Source organism: Syzygium oleosum, unplaced genomic scaffold, assembly GCF_021117445.2.
Source record: "Syzygium oleosum isolate NSW1041296 unplaced genomic scaffold, Sole_v2.1 Sole_v2.12, whole genome shotgun sequence".
Taxonomy (NCBI): domain Eukaryota; kingdom Viridiplantae; phylum Streptophyta; class Magnoliopsida; order Myrtales; family Myrtaceae; genus Syzygium; species Syzygium oleosum.
Genome location: NW_026607496.1, coordinates 6,592,672 through 6,610,721, shown reverse-complemented (window position 1 = coordinate 6,610,721; position 18,050 = coordinate 6,592,672). Strand labels below are relative to the sequence as shown.

General features: G+C 38.8%; 1 protein-coding gene across 2 annotated transcripts; it reads right to left on the bottom strand.

Moving 5' to 3' along the window:
- Positions 1 to 4,458: 4,458 nt before the first annotated feature.
- On the bottom strand, positions 4,459 to 17,739 carry LOC115672299 (oxysterol-binding protein-related protein 3C-like). 2 transcript variants are annotated; one of them, XM_056316484.1, is made up of 11 exons: positions 17,533 to 17,739; positions 15,032 to 15,113; positions 9,514 to 9,607; positions 8,291 to 8,407; positions 8,118 to 8,190; positions 7,832 to 7,950; positions 7,601 to 7,722; positions 7,296 to 7,472; positions 6,763 to 6,907; positions 5,097 to 5,275; positions 4,459 to 4,829 (listed from the first exon to the last, which is right to left on the bottom strand). In XM_056316484.1, the coding sequence occupies exons 2-11, from the start codon at positions 15,034 to 15,036 to the stop codon at positions 4,583 to 4,585; spliced, it is 1,278 nt and encodes a 425-aa protein (XP_056172459.1). In that variant the 5' UTR covers positions 15,037 to 15,113; positions 17,533 to 17,739; the 3' UTR covers positions 4,459 to 4,582. The 2 variants fall into 2 exon arrangements, with proteins under 2 accessions (XP_056172459.1, XP_030449936.1); XM_030594076.2 differs by lacking the exons at positions 15,032 to 15,113; positions 17,533 to 17,739 and adding an exon at positions 10,417 to 10,649.
- Between the last annotated feature and the right edge of the window lie 311 nt (positions 17,740 to 18,050).

Below are 18,050 nucleotides of genomic sequence, written 5' to 3'. Positions count from 1 at the left end.
CACATATGCGTTAACACACATGGTAGACTAATGCAAAACAGATTTGACGTGCAGAATGACGGATTCGGTGTGAAAAATCTGTATGTGCTGACACGCATGCAGTTTAACGGAGAGTAGTATTTGGGTCGGGGTTATGAAGTTTTTGTGAGACGATAATTAGTTCGATGTAAAAGTGTCGTAAGGTACCGGTTTATGATTTTTTGTGAGACGAAAATCAATTCCGAGGCAAATGAGTTATGGACTATCGGTTTCAGATTCTTTACGGGACGAAAAGTAGTTTGGGGGTAATTTATCGTAAGAGTACCGAGTCGAGATTCATAATGATATTAACCCCTATTATAATTGATTCCGTCCGTTACATCAGGTAGCCAATGTGCGCATCACCATTAACTATAATGGAGATTTTAAAGAATAGAATCATATGTAATCCCTTATATTATATATTTCAATAGGGGAATGGCATTTTTTTTTATAAATTCTTTTTGCTCTTTTTTAATGTGGGGGGAACAAACAAAAGGAATCACGTGGAATTGGGAATGGCATCCAGATTTAAAGTAAGAGGGCACTTGAAAGAGAATGCAATGAACGTGGTCCGTGATGGGTCTCCGACCCAATGCGCACACGACGCCGCAGGAGCAGCAGTTAACCTCCCGACAAAAGAAACAGTGCGTCCTCGTACGAGAAATCCGATCGTTGCGCCCCTTTTTGCGCGCTCATGCCGGGGGCGCGACGATCGAACCTGGGCCAGTGACATTTTTATAATAGCACCAAATCTAGGATTAGTAGTAGGAAGATCTCTCGCTCCATTGAAAAGCAAGGTCAGAGATACTGAAATTACAACCGTACTTTTCTTATTATTACCGAAACCACCGTACCGTGTACAACCCTCCATCCTCAACATAACCTTATTTATACTTTCATGCCTAAGCCTTGGATCGACAAACGAGCCAGTGACATTTCCTCGTCGGCCCAAACCAACGGACTAGGTTAGGTTGCCATCTAGGTCTCGTCTCGATGAGGGGTTAACGAGCGAAGGCGCTTCTTTGGATCGAATTTGATTCAATGTACAATATTTCATTAAAAGATCTTGTATGATTTTCTTGCCCTAGACACATTTTTGTTCTCACAATATTATTTCAATCGACTTATTAAATGACGCGATTTTGGAATTGATAGACCCATTTAAATATTCGAGAGGAATTTCTTACATTACTTAGACTCTGTTTGTTTTGCTAAAAATATTGCCCTTCTAGAAAATCATTTTTCAGGAAAATGATAATATTTTCTGGTGTTTGGATGAAATCTGAGAAAGAACTAGAAAATATTTTTCATCGTTTGGAATGGAACATATAATTTTATTTTCTTAAACTCATAGACTAGTCGGATACCTGGGTCCCCCTATTCCCCGGTGCTCGAGCTTGGGTCCCCGACACTTGAGCCTTGTTCGATTGAGGCTGGGATCGAGACCCTAATACTTGTGTCTCGGTCCCCGACAATCAGGTCCACAGTGGCCGGGGACCTCGGCGCCTAGGCCTAGGTCCATTGAGGCCGGCCTCGAGACCTCGGTGGCCGTGCTTGGGTCCCCGGACCCGGGCTCAAGACCCTAATACTTGTGCCTGAATCCCCTACGCCCGATCCCAAGTCCATCGAAGTTGAGGCTCGAGACCTCAGCACTCGTGCTCGGGTCTAATTGAGGCCAGGCTCATGATCCTACTGCCCATGCCTGTGCCCAGGTCTTCGTGCCCATGATGGGGTCCATTGAGGTCAAGGCTGAGACCTCAGTGCTTGTGCCCAGGTCTCCATGCCCATGACAGGGTCCAATGAGGTTAAGCCAGAGACCCCGCTGCTTGTGCCCAAGTCTCGCGCTAGTGCCCGGGTCCATCGAGGCCGAGCCCGGGTTCATCGAGATCGAGCCCGGGAACTCAGTGCCAGACTTGGTCGGAGGGACCCGGGCCCGACCATGATGGACATGGGCCTGGCGCTAGGGACCTAAGCATTGGTACTAGGGTCCCGGGCCCGACGTTGATGAACATAGACGCATGTGTGGAGGACCCAAGAACTGCCATCGGGGTCTCGGGCCCGGCGTAGATGGACCCAAGCGCTAGAGACTTAGGCTCGGCATAGATGGACCTAAGCGCTAGGGACTCGGGCCCAACCTCGTTGGACTCATGCACTGGCATAAGGGACCCAAGCCTGGGTGCAAGCGCAAGGGCATCGAGCGTGGGCGCAGGGACTTGGGCATGGGTCTTGGGCTCGGCCTCAATCGACTCGGATGCGAGCATTGGAGACCCAAGCACTTTTTTTATAGGACCGGGGATGGGCACTGGTGTTCGGTGCTCGGCCTCAATGGATCCCAACTCGAGCGCCGGGGACCCAAGTACGGCCTTGATAGACCGGGGTGTAAGCATCGAGGACTCGAGCGTTGGTGTCCTGAGCCCAACCTCGATACACCCAAGGGGACCAGAGGCGGCGCTAAAGTCTTGGGCCCAACCTTGATGGACTCAGGCATAGGCAATACTGGGCTCAACTTTAATGGACCCAGGCATGGGCACTGGGATCTTGGGCTTGACCTCGATCTACCCAAGGGGACTCGGGGGCTAGCATCGAGTTCCCGAGCCCATGCCTCGATTGGACATAGGGGGATCCAAGGTTAGCCTCAATAGACATGGGCCGGGGCGCCCCAAACCAGTGCACGGACATCAGGGTTGATGGAAAATGATTTTCGATTTTTTAAAGAGGAAATCATTTTCCTAAATTTAAACATATATTTTTCGTTGACTCGTATTCCTGAGTGATCCAATCGCCGGAAAATGTTTTTCGTGGTTATTTTCGCGGAAAATGAATGATTTGATAAACATTTTCCTAAAAATGATTACTTGCATCACTTGAAATAATTCTTAGTCAATGAAAAATATTTTCATAAACAGTGAAAATATTTTTTGTTCATTTATTTTTATATGTGATATAATTAATCATTTTTAGGAAAATGTTTTCTGTGAAACATCGTTTGCTTTGCAAAAAACAAATGATTTGGAAAATATTTTCTTGAAAATGATTGCTTATATTGCTCAAAAAAATGAATGAATGAAAACATTTTCCTTTTCGAGCGATATAAGCAACAATTTTAGGAAAACATTTTCCAAATCGTTCATTTTTCATGTAAAAATGAAGCTTTTAATAAACAATTTGGTAAATAAGTTTTAGTGTATAATGTATTAATACAAAAAGAATCTTTTACTTCAAGGGACCACAGTCCTCTTCATTCTTTTCCAAAATATTCTCAATTTATTATTTTATAAACCTTTTATCAATGGACTAATGCGTAGATTAATAATTCTATTTTTGTTTCTCATTCATCTCAATTTTAAAATTCGAATCTATTTTATCTTGTAAACAACTTTTTAAAAAAAAGCCCAAATCTTAAGATGTTTCTCTTTCTATATCTATGTACACAATTTTCTCGTATTGTGTAAGCAATTTCTTATATCAATTGATAGTTCAAATATTTTGAAATAAGACGATTTTGCAAAATGTTTTAAATGTCAAAATTTTTTGCATACATGCAAACCGTGTGTACTTTGGCTAGATTTTTCTTTAAATAAAGCATAAGAATTCTTAAACCATAAGGGAAGCTATTACTCACGTAAACTTTCAGTCACAAAACAATAGAAAAAACCAATCTATTTGACTAGTGTGAACCACCTCAAAAGTGGGAAAAGAACAAAGGAATAGAATCGTGAAACTCTGTTCAAGGCGTGGTCCTAAAAGAATGCGCAAGTTCAGTGATTACTAGGGACGAGAAAGACAAACCCGCATACCGCTTCTCACTTGGGCAATCCGGTGATGATCAAAATGTTTTTATGTTCTTATCCACTCACAATTCTGCAGCCTGCACGAACCTTCAGAAACCCAGAATGATGAACAACCCGTGACATAAGAAGAGAATACCCACATCTAACCATGAAGCTCTTATAAATCACATATGACCCAGTCTCTGAAACGAGTTGAACTGCATTATTCATGGAAAAATTGTATTATCGGGTATAAATGTATAACTTTTCTAAATGTGGCTATGGTAGGATGATCATACATGTCTTACCCACGGTATAATGAGAATGTCTGCAGCACTAATCTATGTGGCCCCATTGGCATCCTATACTCGCTCTTGAGGTATTGGCATAGGGTATAAGAAAATCCCAGCAGCAAAATTACACAGAATAAGGAAGCAACTTCACATCCCGGTTTGCAGAATGCAGCAATTGCACACGGGACCCACGTCATGCTGACGAAGAAAGCCCAACTCATAGACATCAATACAAGAGAGACAACATGAAATGCATAATACTCGGAATGAAATCGTGCTATATAGGATGAGCTCATATGACTATTTTAACACCATGCTGCAGCCACGGGTAGATTATACCAAACGATCTCCCATGAATGAAAGAATGCCGAGAGAAAGAAGGGGCGAATGACATGCTAATCGCATTCAAGACGATCTAGTATGATATACATTGGCCACTATGTAAAAGAAAGGAGGTAAAAAAAAAAAATTCAAGAAGTAGAATTTGCACTAGATAACTTATTCAGCAGAAGTTGCCTCGTACTGCCAGGGGTTGAACTCGGTTGATCCAATGTCAAGCTCTTCGATGGCGTCTAGACTATCTACAACAGCCCGATGTTCAGTATACTTTCCATTGTAGCGGTACACTTCCAAATCGCCCCAAGGTGTGGGACTAATTTCGTCAGTCAGATCAAACCACCTTGGAGTGAATTTATGACCTTTCATTTCTCGGTTCTTTTTCTCTTCTCTTTGCCTTTCCTCCAAACTGAAAAAAGAACAAATTGCCTATAAATAACCCTTCTCTGTTTCTGCCTTTTTCCAGAATGTTGCAACCAAACGAAAAAGGAAAAGGAAAAGGAAAAGGAAAAGGAAAAGGAAAAGGAAAAGTATCCATTCCAACAATGCAGAGTACACCATATTCTCAAAGCAAATTAGTCTTCATTTTTTTCGCATGTACCAACTAATGCCAAATTAAAACATCACATCTAAAGTCAAGAAGAAGAAGAAGAAGAAGAAGAAGAAGAAGAGAAACCTGCTCTTTTCAGCACCAGCTTTAGGGAGGTCACCCTGCTCAAGTGCATATCTATCGGGACGTAAACGAGAGTCAGAAGCCAGAACTTTTTTGGGAGCAGTATTGAAACTGTTTATCTTGTGTCCGAAGTATGTGTACTGATACTTGTCATTTTTCGGAGCCTCAGCAACTCTCCAGGCCTACAGGAGAGAAAATATCAAGATTAAATTGAGGAATTTGGCATGGGTTTCTAACATGACAAAAAGTATGACAGTAATCGCTGAGAAACTGTACAATTCGACATTGAAAGTTACAATGCATCATGAATCTGAATGAGTGGAATATGTTTATCCCTTTAACCTTTCAAACTTTGTAATTTGCCTCAGCAGGGTGGTGTTTAGGTGCAGGGAACAGCGGGACAGGTTCCCAATGTGCATGGGTAAGATTTAAGCCTGGTAGACGAGGAAGCAAGTATGATAGTTTGACAATGACTCCAAATACAAGGGTCATCTGATTCTGCTCCTTACGAAAATACGCCAATGGTTGTTCATATCAAGATATGATGAATGCCTCACAGCATTTGATAGTAGTTCCTACTGCAAATCCCAGACGCTCTCTCTCTCTCTCTCTCTCTCTCTCTCTCTCTCCAAATACAAGGGCCATCTCATTCTGTTCCTTATGCAAATATGCTTATGGTCATTCATATCAAGATATGATGACTGCTTAACAGCATTTGATAGTAGTTCCTACTGCAGATCCTAGACCATCTCTGTCCTCTGTCCTCTGTCCCTCCCTATCCCTCTCCCTGCCCATCCCCCCGCCCAACAACCCCCCCTCCCCCAAACCAAAATAAAAAAAGCATATTTGCACTACTAACTTTTATAATACCTTATATATAAGAACAAACCAAGAGGTCATATTTGTGTGGGACTGCAAGCTTCTCATCTCATTCAAGTAAAAAGTGATCCACCAAAACAAAAAGCCATTCCTATGGTTAAGACTGGGAAGTTTACTTCTTCCATAGCAGGAGAAAAATCATAAAGTAGAAAAATACAACAAGATTCCCGAAAACACATTACAGTAAAGCAAAAAAAATAAAAAGAGTAGGCATATGCCAGTAGCATATACTATCAAAGAGAAGAGGTCATACTAGTAGTAATATGCGCGCGTATCTATTGATTCATGAAAGCCAAGATTCAATGATAGATGCAGTATGATTAATGTAAGCTAATAGGTGTTCCAAAGTCCATTTTTCTATTAAAATACTGCATCCTGAACCCGAAAAGAAGGGCTAGAAAAGTCAAACTATATGGATGACTAAGATGTACAGATGCTCCAAAAGGTAGTAGTTTTGTTTCTTTTTACTCCTGTAAATTCCAAAATCAACCGGGATTTAATATATACTAAAAGAGTACATTTAATGTCCAAACATAAGCAAAGGTCTACCCACATCACCAATAAGCACATGATACACATACAAAATCACCATTAAAGCATACACAACTAAACATTTATGTTGATCAAACAAGTACTCTGGGGGTGTGTGTGTTTGGAGAGTGTATAGAGCATGTAAGTAATGCTCAAAAGTACATGATGATCTATCTGTCACGGCCAATGTGAGAGACATAAAAGCCAATAAATGCCATCTTTACCAAGAAAGGTTGAACACGGATAAGAAAGAACTGACCTCCTTTAGTTCAGAGCCTGGCAGTGGTTCCCCTTCTTTGTCGCAGGGTTGGTAGCTCATGTACTCATTCCACTTCCCTGTCATCAATATCTTGGGCTCCTCAGCAGCATCATACACATAGCCATCGACTTCATAGCGACCAGCCCTGCAACAAGAAGAGATTGAACTGCAAATGTTAATACTGAATACAGATTATTTATCACCATATTCAACACAGAAGGAATGACTGAAAGAACTTTCTCGACAATGTGGAGTAAATAATGCCACCCGGATTTAGTAGTTCAAACTGATTGCTTCGCAAGTCTATACAGTGGTAAAAATGAAGGAAAATCAACATACATGATCAAATGACAAAAGCAATATGCAGAGCAGAAGTTCCCACATCCTTGATGATCAATCTATCAAGGCCCTAAGATATCAAAGCTTCACTACTAGAAATGTTTGCTTTAGAAAGTATGTAATGCAAGTGATCAAAGTAGACATCTATCTAAAGCAGATGCAAGGGAAAGACTCTTAGAAGAAGATAACATTACCCAAACCAGCCGCATGGTTGAAAATATAGCACAACTTTTTCCCCAGTTGTCAAGTTTGTCATGACCATTTCCCCTGAAGAATCGATCCAAGTACGTCCAAATATTAGATTGTTGACTTTTGTGGGCGGAGGGACCAATTCAAAAACAGCTCCATCTTTCTTGAGGGTCACACGAGACCTGTATATTTGCATAGACAACGCATATTGAGCACAGACCTCCAGGAAGTTGACATACACAATAGCACAAAGAGATGGAGAAGCATCAAGGATCAGATGGAGACTGATCAAACCGACATATATATTCACCTTCCAAGTGGATAAATGTCAATTGAGTTCCCCAAAAACTTGGTTTTCACTTTTGAAGTTATATCATATATAAAATGTTCATTTTCGGCATGTGCAGCACTCATTGGAGGGTGATGACTGACCTGAGAAGTAGAAATTTGAAGAAGAGACAGAAAGGTTTCATTATTTTCCTGCTCAAAAGGTATCATCCAAAAAGAATAGGAAAAAAAAACTGAGCTTTCAACAACTCACCTGCTCTGCTATAAAAGTGATGCCATCATGATTTGTCATTTCATAAGTCTCACCAAGAATAGGATTAAATGGCTTCCAGGGCCTTTGAAGCGCATAATAGATGGATATGAACCATGACACTGCAGTCATAAAGACCATGAGTCCAATGCCATATACCCAAACATACAAAGGCTTATATAAATATAAACATTCATATATTTATGTACATATATCTATGCATCTATGGGTACATACACCAACAGACAGCCGCATGTTCCCCGTAAATACAAAACAAGAGATTCCTTACCCACATATACCATTCGCATGTAGGGATCCTCACATTCATCAGCCCGATCTAAAAGGTGAGAGTACTCCGTGATCTGCGACCGATGTTTACGATATCATAAAGTGTTCCTCTAACATGACAACATCCAGACTAATCGTTTCATTGACTCAATGAAGATATTGGTGCAGACAAACCTCGGCCATTCTCTGCAACATGGTCATGGGCTCAAATATGAGAACAGGAAGTGTCACCATCGATGTGACATCTGAACCAATATACTTCTGCATCATCTTCCAGTAACTATCTCGATCCTAGAATGACAAGAAAGGATGCAGGAAATGAGAGTGCATCTATCATGTTCTTATTGGTCATAAGACCAATTATCATCTTAAAAGAACAGGGATGACCATTGTGCAGTTGCGAAGTGTTCTCTTCCTTATTAAAGAGCAAGGTTCGACACACAGGCATCAAAATACCAACGAACATGCTCATATTGGGCCTCTTAATCCGTTCAATAAGAACAACGATTTTCTAAAGTTCCCAATGAAGTGATAATATGAGAACCCCAATACCATGTCACAGTGAGTAGATGTATGATGTGACAAATAAGCAAGACCCCTGTTGAAAAACTCAGGTGGAGAAGAGAAACAATTCCACACTCTTTTGTGTGGTCTTAATTTCAATTTTTTCAGTGCTCGTGATAAGCCATAATTTATTATTGACATCACAAATGCCCTGGTCCATTTAGCTAGCGGAACAGTCATAGTTAGATTTTTTAGCTCATGAACTTCAGAATATCATGTTGCTTGTGCGACTGTGCATTTCCTTCTCTAAAAATCATGGCAATGTTATCACGAAAAATCAAGTCTCACATGCATCACGGGCGGATGCTTCATGTAGTGAAATAAACAAGGCTAACATGGCTTTTGGTGTTGGACCATGACATATGCAGATGAGACATGAAAACAGTAGGTTGCAAAATACTAGGTAAATAATATCTAATTATGCATAATCACTTAACAATTTTATATGGACCAATAGAGCTTACCACGGGTCATTTTCAATGATAAAAGTAGCGACTACGATAGGCTAGCCAGGAAACCAAGTACCCAAATGTGAAGAATAATCTATTGGCTATGACAAAAAAGAAAAATGGCCAAATGTAGATGAGGCAGCATTGAAATGTCCCCGATTCCAACTTCCCAATGCCAATGATCCCTTGTAGATAGTATCATAGATATTGTACACAGAACAAGAAGCCTGATGATATGTTGACAAGAAATTTGCTGCCAACCCAGATGTAAAAGAATGTTCCATTCTATCTATTCCTCAGTAATAATGACATCCAATTAATTCAATTTCTGATTACAGCCGAAAAAGTACACAGTTAAAATTCATGAAAGAAAAAAAAGCGCACTTCCTGTTTCCACCTCCCTTTTGCCGCTTCCTCTTCTGCATCTTGTGTGCCTCCTTCTGGATTAATGACCTGCAGTCCCTCGTAACCCAGAATCCTAGAAAAGGAAACACCAATTAATGTTGCAAGCCCAATATGTATCCCGCAGATTAGTCTGGCATTATTGAGCATTATTAGCGCATCCTAGAAAAGGGAAAAACATACAGTTCAGATTTCGTGTTTTGACCAACTTTCCTCTAGCCTGATTTGCTCTGGGAACCGCTCTCAAAACCCAGCTAATCGGTTCAAAAAGTCGGAGGAGAGAGAGAGAGAGAGAGAGAGAGAGAGAGAGAGAGAGAGAGAGAGAGAGAGAGAGAAGGGGGGGTGTAATGGCAGAAGCAATAAGACTTCGAATCGGATGGTCATGGTATTGGTTTCACATAAGACAAAGAAGCCAACTTCAGTTCAACAATCTATCATGAGAAAAACCAAATACCATCAACTAAAACAAGTGAAATCATCACTTTTGTCACTGCAATGTTCTTTAACAGCTTAAACTTTTTTTGATCTAACAGGTTGCACGCTCAGTTCGAAAGAGAGAAACATATCGAATTTCAACGAGGTGGGAATCTTATTCGAAACCACAGAACAACAGATACCCACATGAAGTAGCAATCTAGCACCCACGAAGATCAAACAGATAAAAAGCGAGAAAAATTAGGTTCCCCAGACATAGTCGCACATCTCAATCGAGCTTTTTTCTAAAGCCTCTAAAGCAAGCAAATGACGCTATACACAAGCGCCAACACATCCCAAAGACAAACGCGAATCTCAAGCTTAGATCGGCTCCGAAAATCTGCGAGTAAAATTTCCCCGGAAGATGAACAAGCAGGAGGAAGAAATCAAAGCGGGGAAGTGGGCAGTCACCCGTTAACCGATTTGGTCATGGCGCTACCGAAGTTGGAGAAACTCGAGGCTATGGAAGCGAAGAAGCCGCCGCCGCCGCCGCCGCCGCCCTCGCCCTGCTTGGGATCGTCCGCCGCCATTCTCCGTCAGCCCGGGTCCTCGGAGATCCGGCTCAGCGGCGAAACCCTCGCGAAGCTTTCGCAGAGACGAAGCGCCGAGCGATGAGAGACGGACTAAAGAAGAGGACGAAGGAGGAGATGGAGGAGGAGAAAAGATAGAAAGAGAAGGGCGAACGATCCAATTTGGCGGCTCGGTTCGTTTGAAGTCCCGGCTCGAGAGGGTCGAAGATTTTTGCGCGTTTGACTCGAGTCCCCCACGCGGTTCCAGCCGGAGAAAAACCTCTTGGGGCTTTCTTTTGGCCCTCCTTCGTCGATGGATCCCTCCGCCGTCAGACGAATGAATGCAAACATTGGCCGGCGCCATAGACACGCCATCGCCGGAGGCATACGACGGGCTCGATTCCTTACCGCTCCTTTTACTCGTTTACCGTGTTCTGGTTGTATGGATTTCTAATCAGGATTGGATTTGATATGATAAGATAGAAAAATATAGGATTTTACTACTGTTTTCGGTGAATCGCGATAGTAAAGCCGGATATTTTACGTATCCTATTATATCAATTGTTTAGCATGAACGGCATATTGATATAAATAAACCCGAAATTGCATTAACGGATATGGTAAGAATTTCTTACTGTTCGCTCCTAAAGAAATCATAAATGCATAGACGGAGATAGCCTCTACCAATTAATTCATAATTATTGTACGATCTACGTCAGAAACGGGTTTGACAATGACAAGAATTGTAAACGGGCTACAACAACATAGACGGGGTAGATTAGCTAGTAAACGTAAAATCTAGTAAGAGAAAGAAAACATGATTATTGACTTTCGTGATTCTGAAAAGTATATTTTTTCTTACTCTCTCGACACCTTCGTGAAATTTCAACATGAATCACAGAGCTACGAAAAAGAGGAGTTTCGACTCTTTTGCTGCTTTTGTGGATTTTTGACGTGAACTAGAGAGTTGCAGAGGAATAGGAGCTTTGACTCTTTTGTCATTTTCGTGGAGCCTAATCGTGAACAAAAAATTACAGAGGAGTCGTGAAGCTTCAACGTGAACTAAAGATACGGAGAAGAAGGAAGATTCATTTCAAGTTTGAATTTGTTCATTTTAAATTAGGGTTTTTCTACTTAATTTTTATTTACTTATTTCTTTAATTATCTTTCCTCTCTTTTTTTTTAATTTCTTTCTTATTCCCTTCCATCATTCCTTAATAAAATTTTTATTAAATAATAAACTATATTACTATACCTAAAATATGTAATAAATATAAATACTATATAAATATAAATATAAAAATATATACAAATATATCTTATAAAATGGAAAAAAATTCAAACATATAAATTAAAATAGAAATAAATAAAAAACGAAAGTTGTCCATTATTTTTTGTTATTTTGAATTTTCTTTTCTTATATTATAATCCAAATATTATTTTAATTTATTCATGAAAAATAACTTTTATGCTATGGATATAAAAAATCCTATCCACCTTTATCTCATTTCCCACAAATGATATTTTTATGTGGGCTCTATTTCCCTTATATCCAACTTTATGCTATCTTGGACAGGAACCAAATACGGGATAAAATATCTTGACTTTTATCCTGACTATTAAACGTAGCCTAAGAGGTTTATCTAAAAGATTTGCGCTTCCTTGATCACTTTCATTATTTCGAAAAATTTGACTCAACTAAACTTTGTATTTCTTTCGGGGAATCTCTATGAAGATTCACACGAGCTTAGTGCCGTGTAATTCGGACCAAATTCCATAATAGAAGGACATTGATTATGCAATTATGTGATCAAAATTGGTACAAACTTTTTTTTTGTTGAAAGAAAATTGTATTTATTACTCAAAATGAAACATGATAAGTACATAGACTTTAATGACGAAGAAAATAAATGCAGAGTAAAGCCTAGAATACCACAAAACAAAGTCAAATTCATAAAACAATGAGGATGAATAGAGCATCGGCAGGGTTAAGTATACACTCGTTTCATAAGAACGAATCTTTCAAGCAAAATAATCGACAGCCGATTATTAGATCTCGTATCATCATCAGTGATGAGCACACGCCGGAAATTTCTTCTTCAGTAACTACAGCGTTGCTAGTTGGCGGTGGGGGTGAGCGGTTCCAGGTTTCTTATAAGTTCTGCCTAGAACCTGGAACCTATCCTCATGTACATGTTCTTCATTTTTTAGAATCTGGAGCCTATCCATTGAAACGTGGAGCCTGGAATCTACCCTGTTACAGGTTCCAAGGTCGGTTCTAGGTCTAACATGTTCTTTTTTTTGTTTTATTTTTAGTTAAACAAAACGAAAGATTAGTTATTGGAAAAATCACGGAGATCGTGAAGGTGTAAAGAATAAAGAGTGGCCTGTTACACAATGAATTTGTTTATCATCTGCGACTAAAGATGAAAACTCTCATCAAAATCAAGGTGGATCTCACAAAGTCAAACTATCTTCTTGAGCAAGATTGATAAAGCATAAATTAGGCGAGATTAATTACCACAGCCATATCTATGACAATAATAACAGTTCATAAATATTATATATTACAGCTATCCTCATGGTTCCAAGTTTGCTTGCATTGACCCCAAATGGTTCTAATGATCTCCTTTCCCCATAATCACATCGCAAACCCACCCATAAGAAAATTCTCAACAAAAGAAGCAGACACAACACAGGGCAAAATCACATAACCCATATTCCCCTTCAAGCTCCTCCAGAGTAGAAAATTTTGTTTCTGGTCATCAAAGCAAGTTGCTCCTCCAAGCTCCTCCACCACCTTCAATAATAAAAGGAAACAATAAAGATTTGGTGTTTTAATATTTAGATGCTTTAACACATCTCTGCATTAACACATCCCACAAGCATAAGCTAAGATTTGGCGTAAGACTAGCAAAACCCAAGTCTTCATGAATAACAAGCTTATGATTTCTAGCAAAAAACTTATGATTTGGCGTAAGACTAGCAAAATCCAATTGGTCAATATTTGTTTCAGTATTGATTGAGATTTCTTCTAATTAATAACAAACTTATGATTTCTAGCAAAAAAACAAACAAACAAACAAACTTTTGGTAATAAAAGTGGCATTTGTACAGGAATTTGAGCTCCAGCATGTTGAAAGGGGGTGTATCCGAATCCTTCTCCAATCTCACTGCTTTGGTCACCTTGTAGGTTTAAGGGTTAATACTACGAAAAATTTCAAACTGATACATTTGTGACAATTTTACCAAAAACTAAATTTTTGATCAGGAAAAACCCCAAACTGGTACACATGTGATAAATTTACCCCAAACTAATTTTTTGATCATAAAAAATCCCGAACTGGTACATTTGTGATAAATTTACCTTCCGTTAGTTTTCATTAAATTGAATTAATACCACGAAAAATCATAAACTGGTACGCCTATGACAAACGGAGGGTAAAACATAAAATCGGTACATTCATCAATTGCCACGTGTCATTTAATAAAGCAATTTGACAGTAAAATTAATCAAAATAAATTGAGGGTAAATTTGTTACAGGTGTATCGGTTTGAAGTTTTTGGTGGTTAAAAAATTAGTTTGGGGTAAAATTGTTATAGACATACTAGTTTGGGGTTTTTCGCGGTATTAACCCTAAATTTAAATATCTCCTTCCCAATATATCTCCCAATATATGCAAATTAGGATTTTGATCTTTCATCAGCTATAGTATTCAACCTACACACTTTTGAGAATACAAAAAAGTGTATATATGCACGCACATAAGAAAAAGAAGACCTTTTGATATGTAAAAGCTACCTCTATGCGAATTGAAAATTCAACTAACTGGGTATATATGCACGTACATGCATATGAAGTTTCTCAGTACTTTTTTGGCTTAATTTTAGGGATTTATCCAACAATTCATTAACTGGGTATGTGCCCGACTTTTTAGCACAAATGCCAAGCTTGAAAGTTCTGTGAGTTACCGAGCTTTTAACAAAAAGATTATGTGTGGTTATCTAGCTTGAGTAGATATGACTGTCAACTTCTAGTCATGAATACTTGTAGGAATTTAAGTGAAAATAACTTGAATGGCTCTGTTCCTCAAACTCTCTTGAAGAAAAAGGCAGATGGATCGTTACTACTAAGGTTCGCTCATTGTCACACTATTGTAACGTTACATATAATCGCTTATTATTATCTATACAATCTGCTTCCTTTTTCTATGTACACACACTAGTAGTTCAACAGCTTCCTCAAGTTGAATTCAACCTGTTCCTACAACCATGAACCCAAAACCCAAGTCTCTACCATCTATACAAAAAAAATGCAACATCCAACTACCCATTACACAACACTTTACAAAGGCTCCAAACAAGCAGCAAATCGGGGACAGAATCATCCAAATATCAAAAGAATGCATTGTAGCAACATCACAAATTAGCATCTAGAAATAAACAGAATTTAACAAAATAAACAGAATTTAACGAGAACAACAACTCTCCAGAAAATAAGTATTAGAAAGTCTCACCACATGTATTCATTGATTCATTCCGCTTCAACTTGTCAACTCTATTTATCATTGATAATTTTCTCATCAAGACAATCCATATCTAAAAAAAAAAGAAATTAAATAAAATATTCACTTATTAGATATATAAAAGAAATTACAATATATAAAGATATAAACATCACTTACCAAGTTCAAATATTTCTGCATTTTCGATGCACTCTTCAACATTAATCAGCACGCGAACGGTTCTCAACTAATATTGAGTGCAAATCAAAGCTTCAACTACTTTGAGAGTCAAAGAACTTCGAAAGACATCAAGCACCCGACTCGATCTACTAAAAGTCGACTTTGAAGCAACAGTAGTTACGTGAATAGACAAAACATCCTGAGCCATCAAAGATAGGATCTTATATTTTGAGCTACTAGTCTTCCACCACATCAAAAGATCAAGATCAAGAATATTTTCATTTTTATCTTCAAGATACTAATCAAGCTCATATTTGTTGTCATCGCACATTTGTTGGTTCGAGTGCATAAAGGTTCTCTGCCAAGCTTAGATGTCATACTTCTTGATCTTGTTACCTTCGCTACCACCGGCATCGGCATTGGAACCGCTACTATTAGCACTCAAACTTTGGACACCAAAATTTCGATCACTTGAAGCAAGAAAAGATTGCTCATAAAATTCATACAAACGCTCCAATGCGTCCTTCACCTTGTAATACATCTCAATTTTCGATTCATCATCATAAATTTGTCCACACAAGAAATTCACATAATTTAACTTAGCTACATGATCCAACACAACCGTAATAAACACGATCATATTCACTTTATCCAAACTCCCATAATATTTGTCAAATTTCTCTTTCATATTCGTACCCATAGCTTGAAGCTTAGGATTCGAAGCATTCGCCACATCTTTCAAATGTTTATAGAAAAGAGTTATCCCTTCAATATAATCATTGCAAGTAACATATGAACACCTCGACATCCGATTGGTGGCATCATAGAATAGTTTTAGAAATTCCGAAAGAATAATGACATTTTCCTAATCATCATCTTTAGGAAGATCATGGTTAAGCTCACTGGCAAAAGATGGATCGTCTTCTTCCACCCTTTTAAAAGCTTTTTTGAACTTTATGGCGATATCTAACATGAAGTAAGTGGACTTCCATCTAGTGACAACATCAAAAATAATTGAACCCTTATAAGTGATCCTTTCACTCTTAATGTAAGATTGAAATGTTTTGGCTCTTATGGGAGAACTCTTCACATACCTAATCACATATTGGATACATACAATAGAAATTTACATACAAAAATTCACATACTCCTAACATACAAGAAATTCACATAATTCAACTTAGCTCTAGGATCCAACACAACCGCAATCAATACCATCATATTCACTTTATCCAAACTCCCATAATATTTGTCAAATTCCTCTTTCATTTTCGTATCCATAGATTGAAGCTTTGGATCCGAAACATCCGCCTCAGCTTTCAAATATTTATACAAAAGAGCTATCCCTTCAAAATAATTATTGGAAGTAACATATGAACTCTCCGACATCCGATTGGTGACATCATAGAATAGTTGTAGAACTTCCGAAAGAATAATAACACTTTCCCAATCATCATCTTTAGGAAGATCATCGTTAAACTCACTGCAAAAGATGGATCATCTTCTTCCACCTTTTTAAAAGCTTTTTTGAACTTTATGGTGGTGTCTAACATGAGGTAAGTGGAGTTCCATCTAGTGGCGATATCAAGAATAACTGAACCCTTGTAAGTGATCATTTCTCTCTCAGTGTAAGATTGAAATGTTTTGATTCTTATGGGAGAACTCCTCACATACTTAACCACATTTCGGAAACGTACAATAGATTCACCTACCGTAGTTCAGCCATTTTTCACAACTAATTCCAACATCATTTAAACTAGCATTATCCATGGTGATTGTGGACACCTTTTTTCTATTCGCCACTCAATTGTGAGTGCGATCCTAGAATTAATATTACCAAAGTAAGTTTTCAAACAAGTTCTTTCACAGAAATACAACTTCATGTAATCTTTAGCAACTATAAAACGTTAGAAATGTTTGAAGAGAGGATGTAACTCAATGAAAAACTCACGAAATCCAACACGCTCAACCAAGGAAAAAGGGTATGATGAACTGAGCAAGCATTTACCTACAATATTCTTGATTAAACAACCATGTTAATAAGACACTACTAGTACTAGAATCTCTCCCTGCCCTACCCTGCTAGCCAAGTTTATATTACATGGTTCAAAGAATTTTTGCCTCTTATCCACATTGCAAGGAAACTTCTTGCATGTTTTCAAGTGCTTCTTCATTGCGGAAATACCATTAGCAACATGGTACTTAAACTCAGACCTACAATGAATGCACTTGACCTTATATGTTTTTCCATCCATATCTTTTATTCTCTCATGATGATTCCAACAATCGGATATATATTTCTAATCACGAGGAGGAAGAGGGGAACCAAGTACCTTGTTTGTCGCACTCATGGTAGGGGATGGCTCTTCTTCATTTTTATCGCCCCACAATTCCAATTCTGTGATTGGAGTCATCTTCTCACATCCCTCAACCTCCACTGACATGTTATCTTGAATTCTTGATAGTTGATACGTCAATCAAACAACATTGGCCAAGCAAACAACACGAGAACATATTAGCCGAGAGCACTTGAACAGTCAATCAAACAAAACGAGAGCAAAACAGGACATCATATATATTTCCTAATTTTCATCCCCAGCCTACCCATCATTCTATCAATTATCTTCTGCAACAGTGAGAAAGATGGGCAAATGCATAAGCATCCAAAGCCAATATGCAAACAAAACCAATTTATGGCTATATATCAAGCACAAAACATAACCCACCCAGGTCCACCAACTACGCACCGTGTAGCATACACGTATCGAGCTAAGCTAAACCAAAGCAAGCTCTCTGTTCAAACTGTGGCATCTACATTTAGTCTCCGAGTTAGACAATTTTCCCGAAGGGA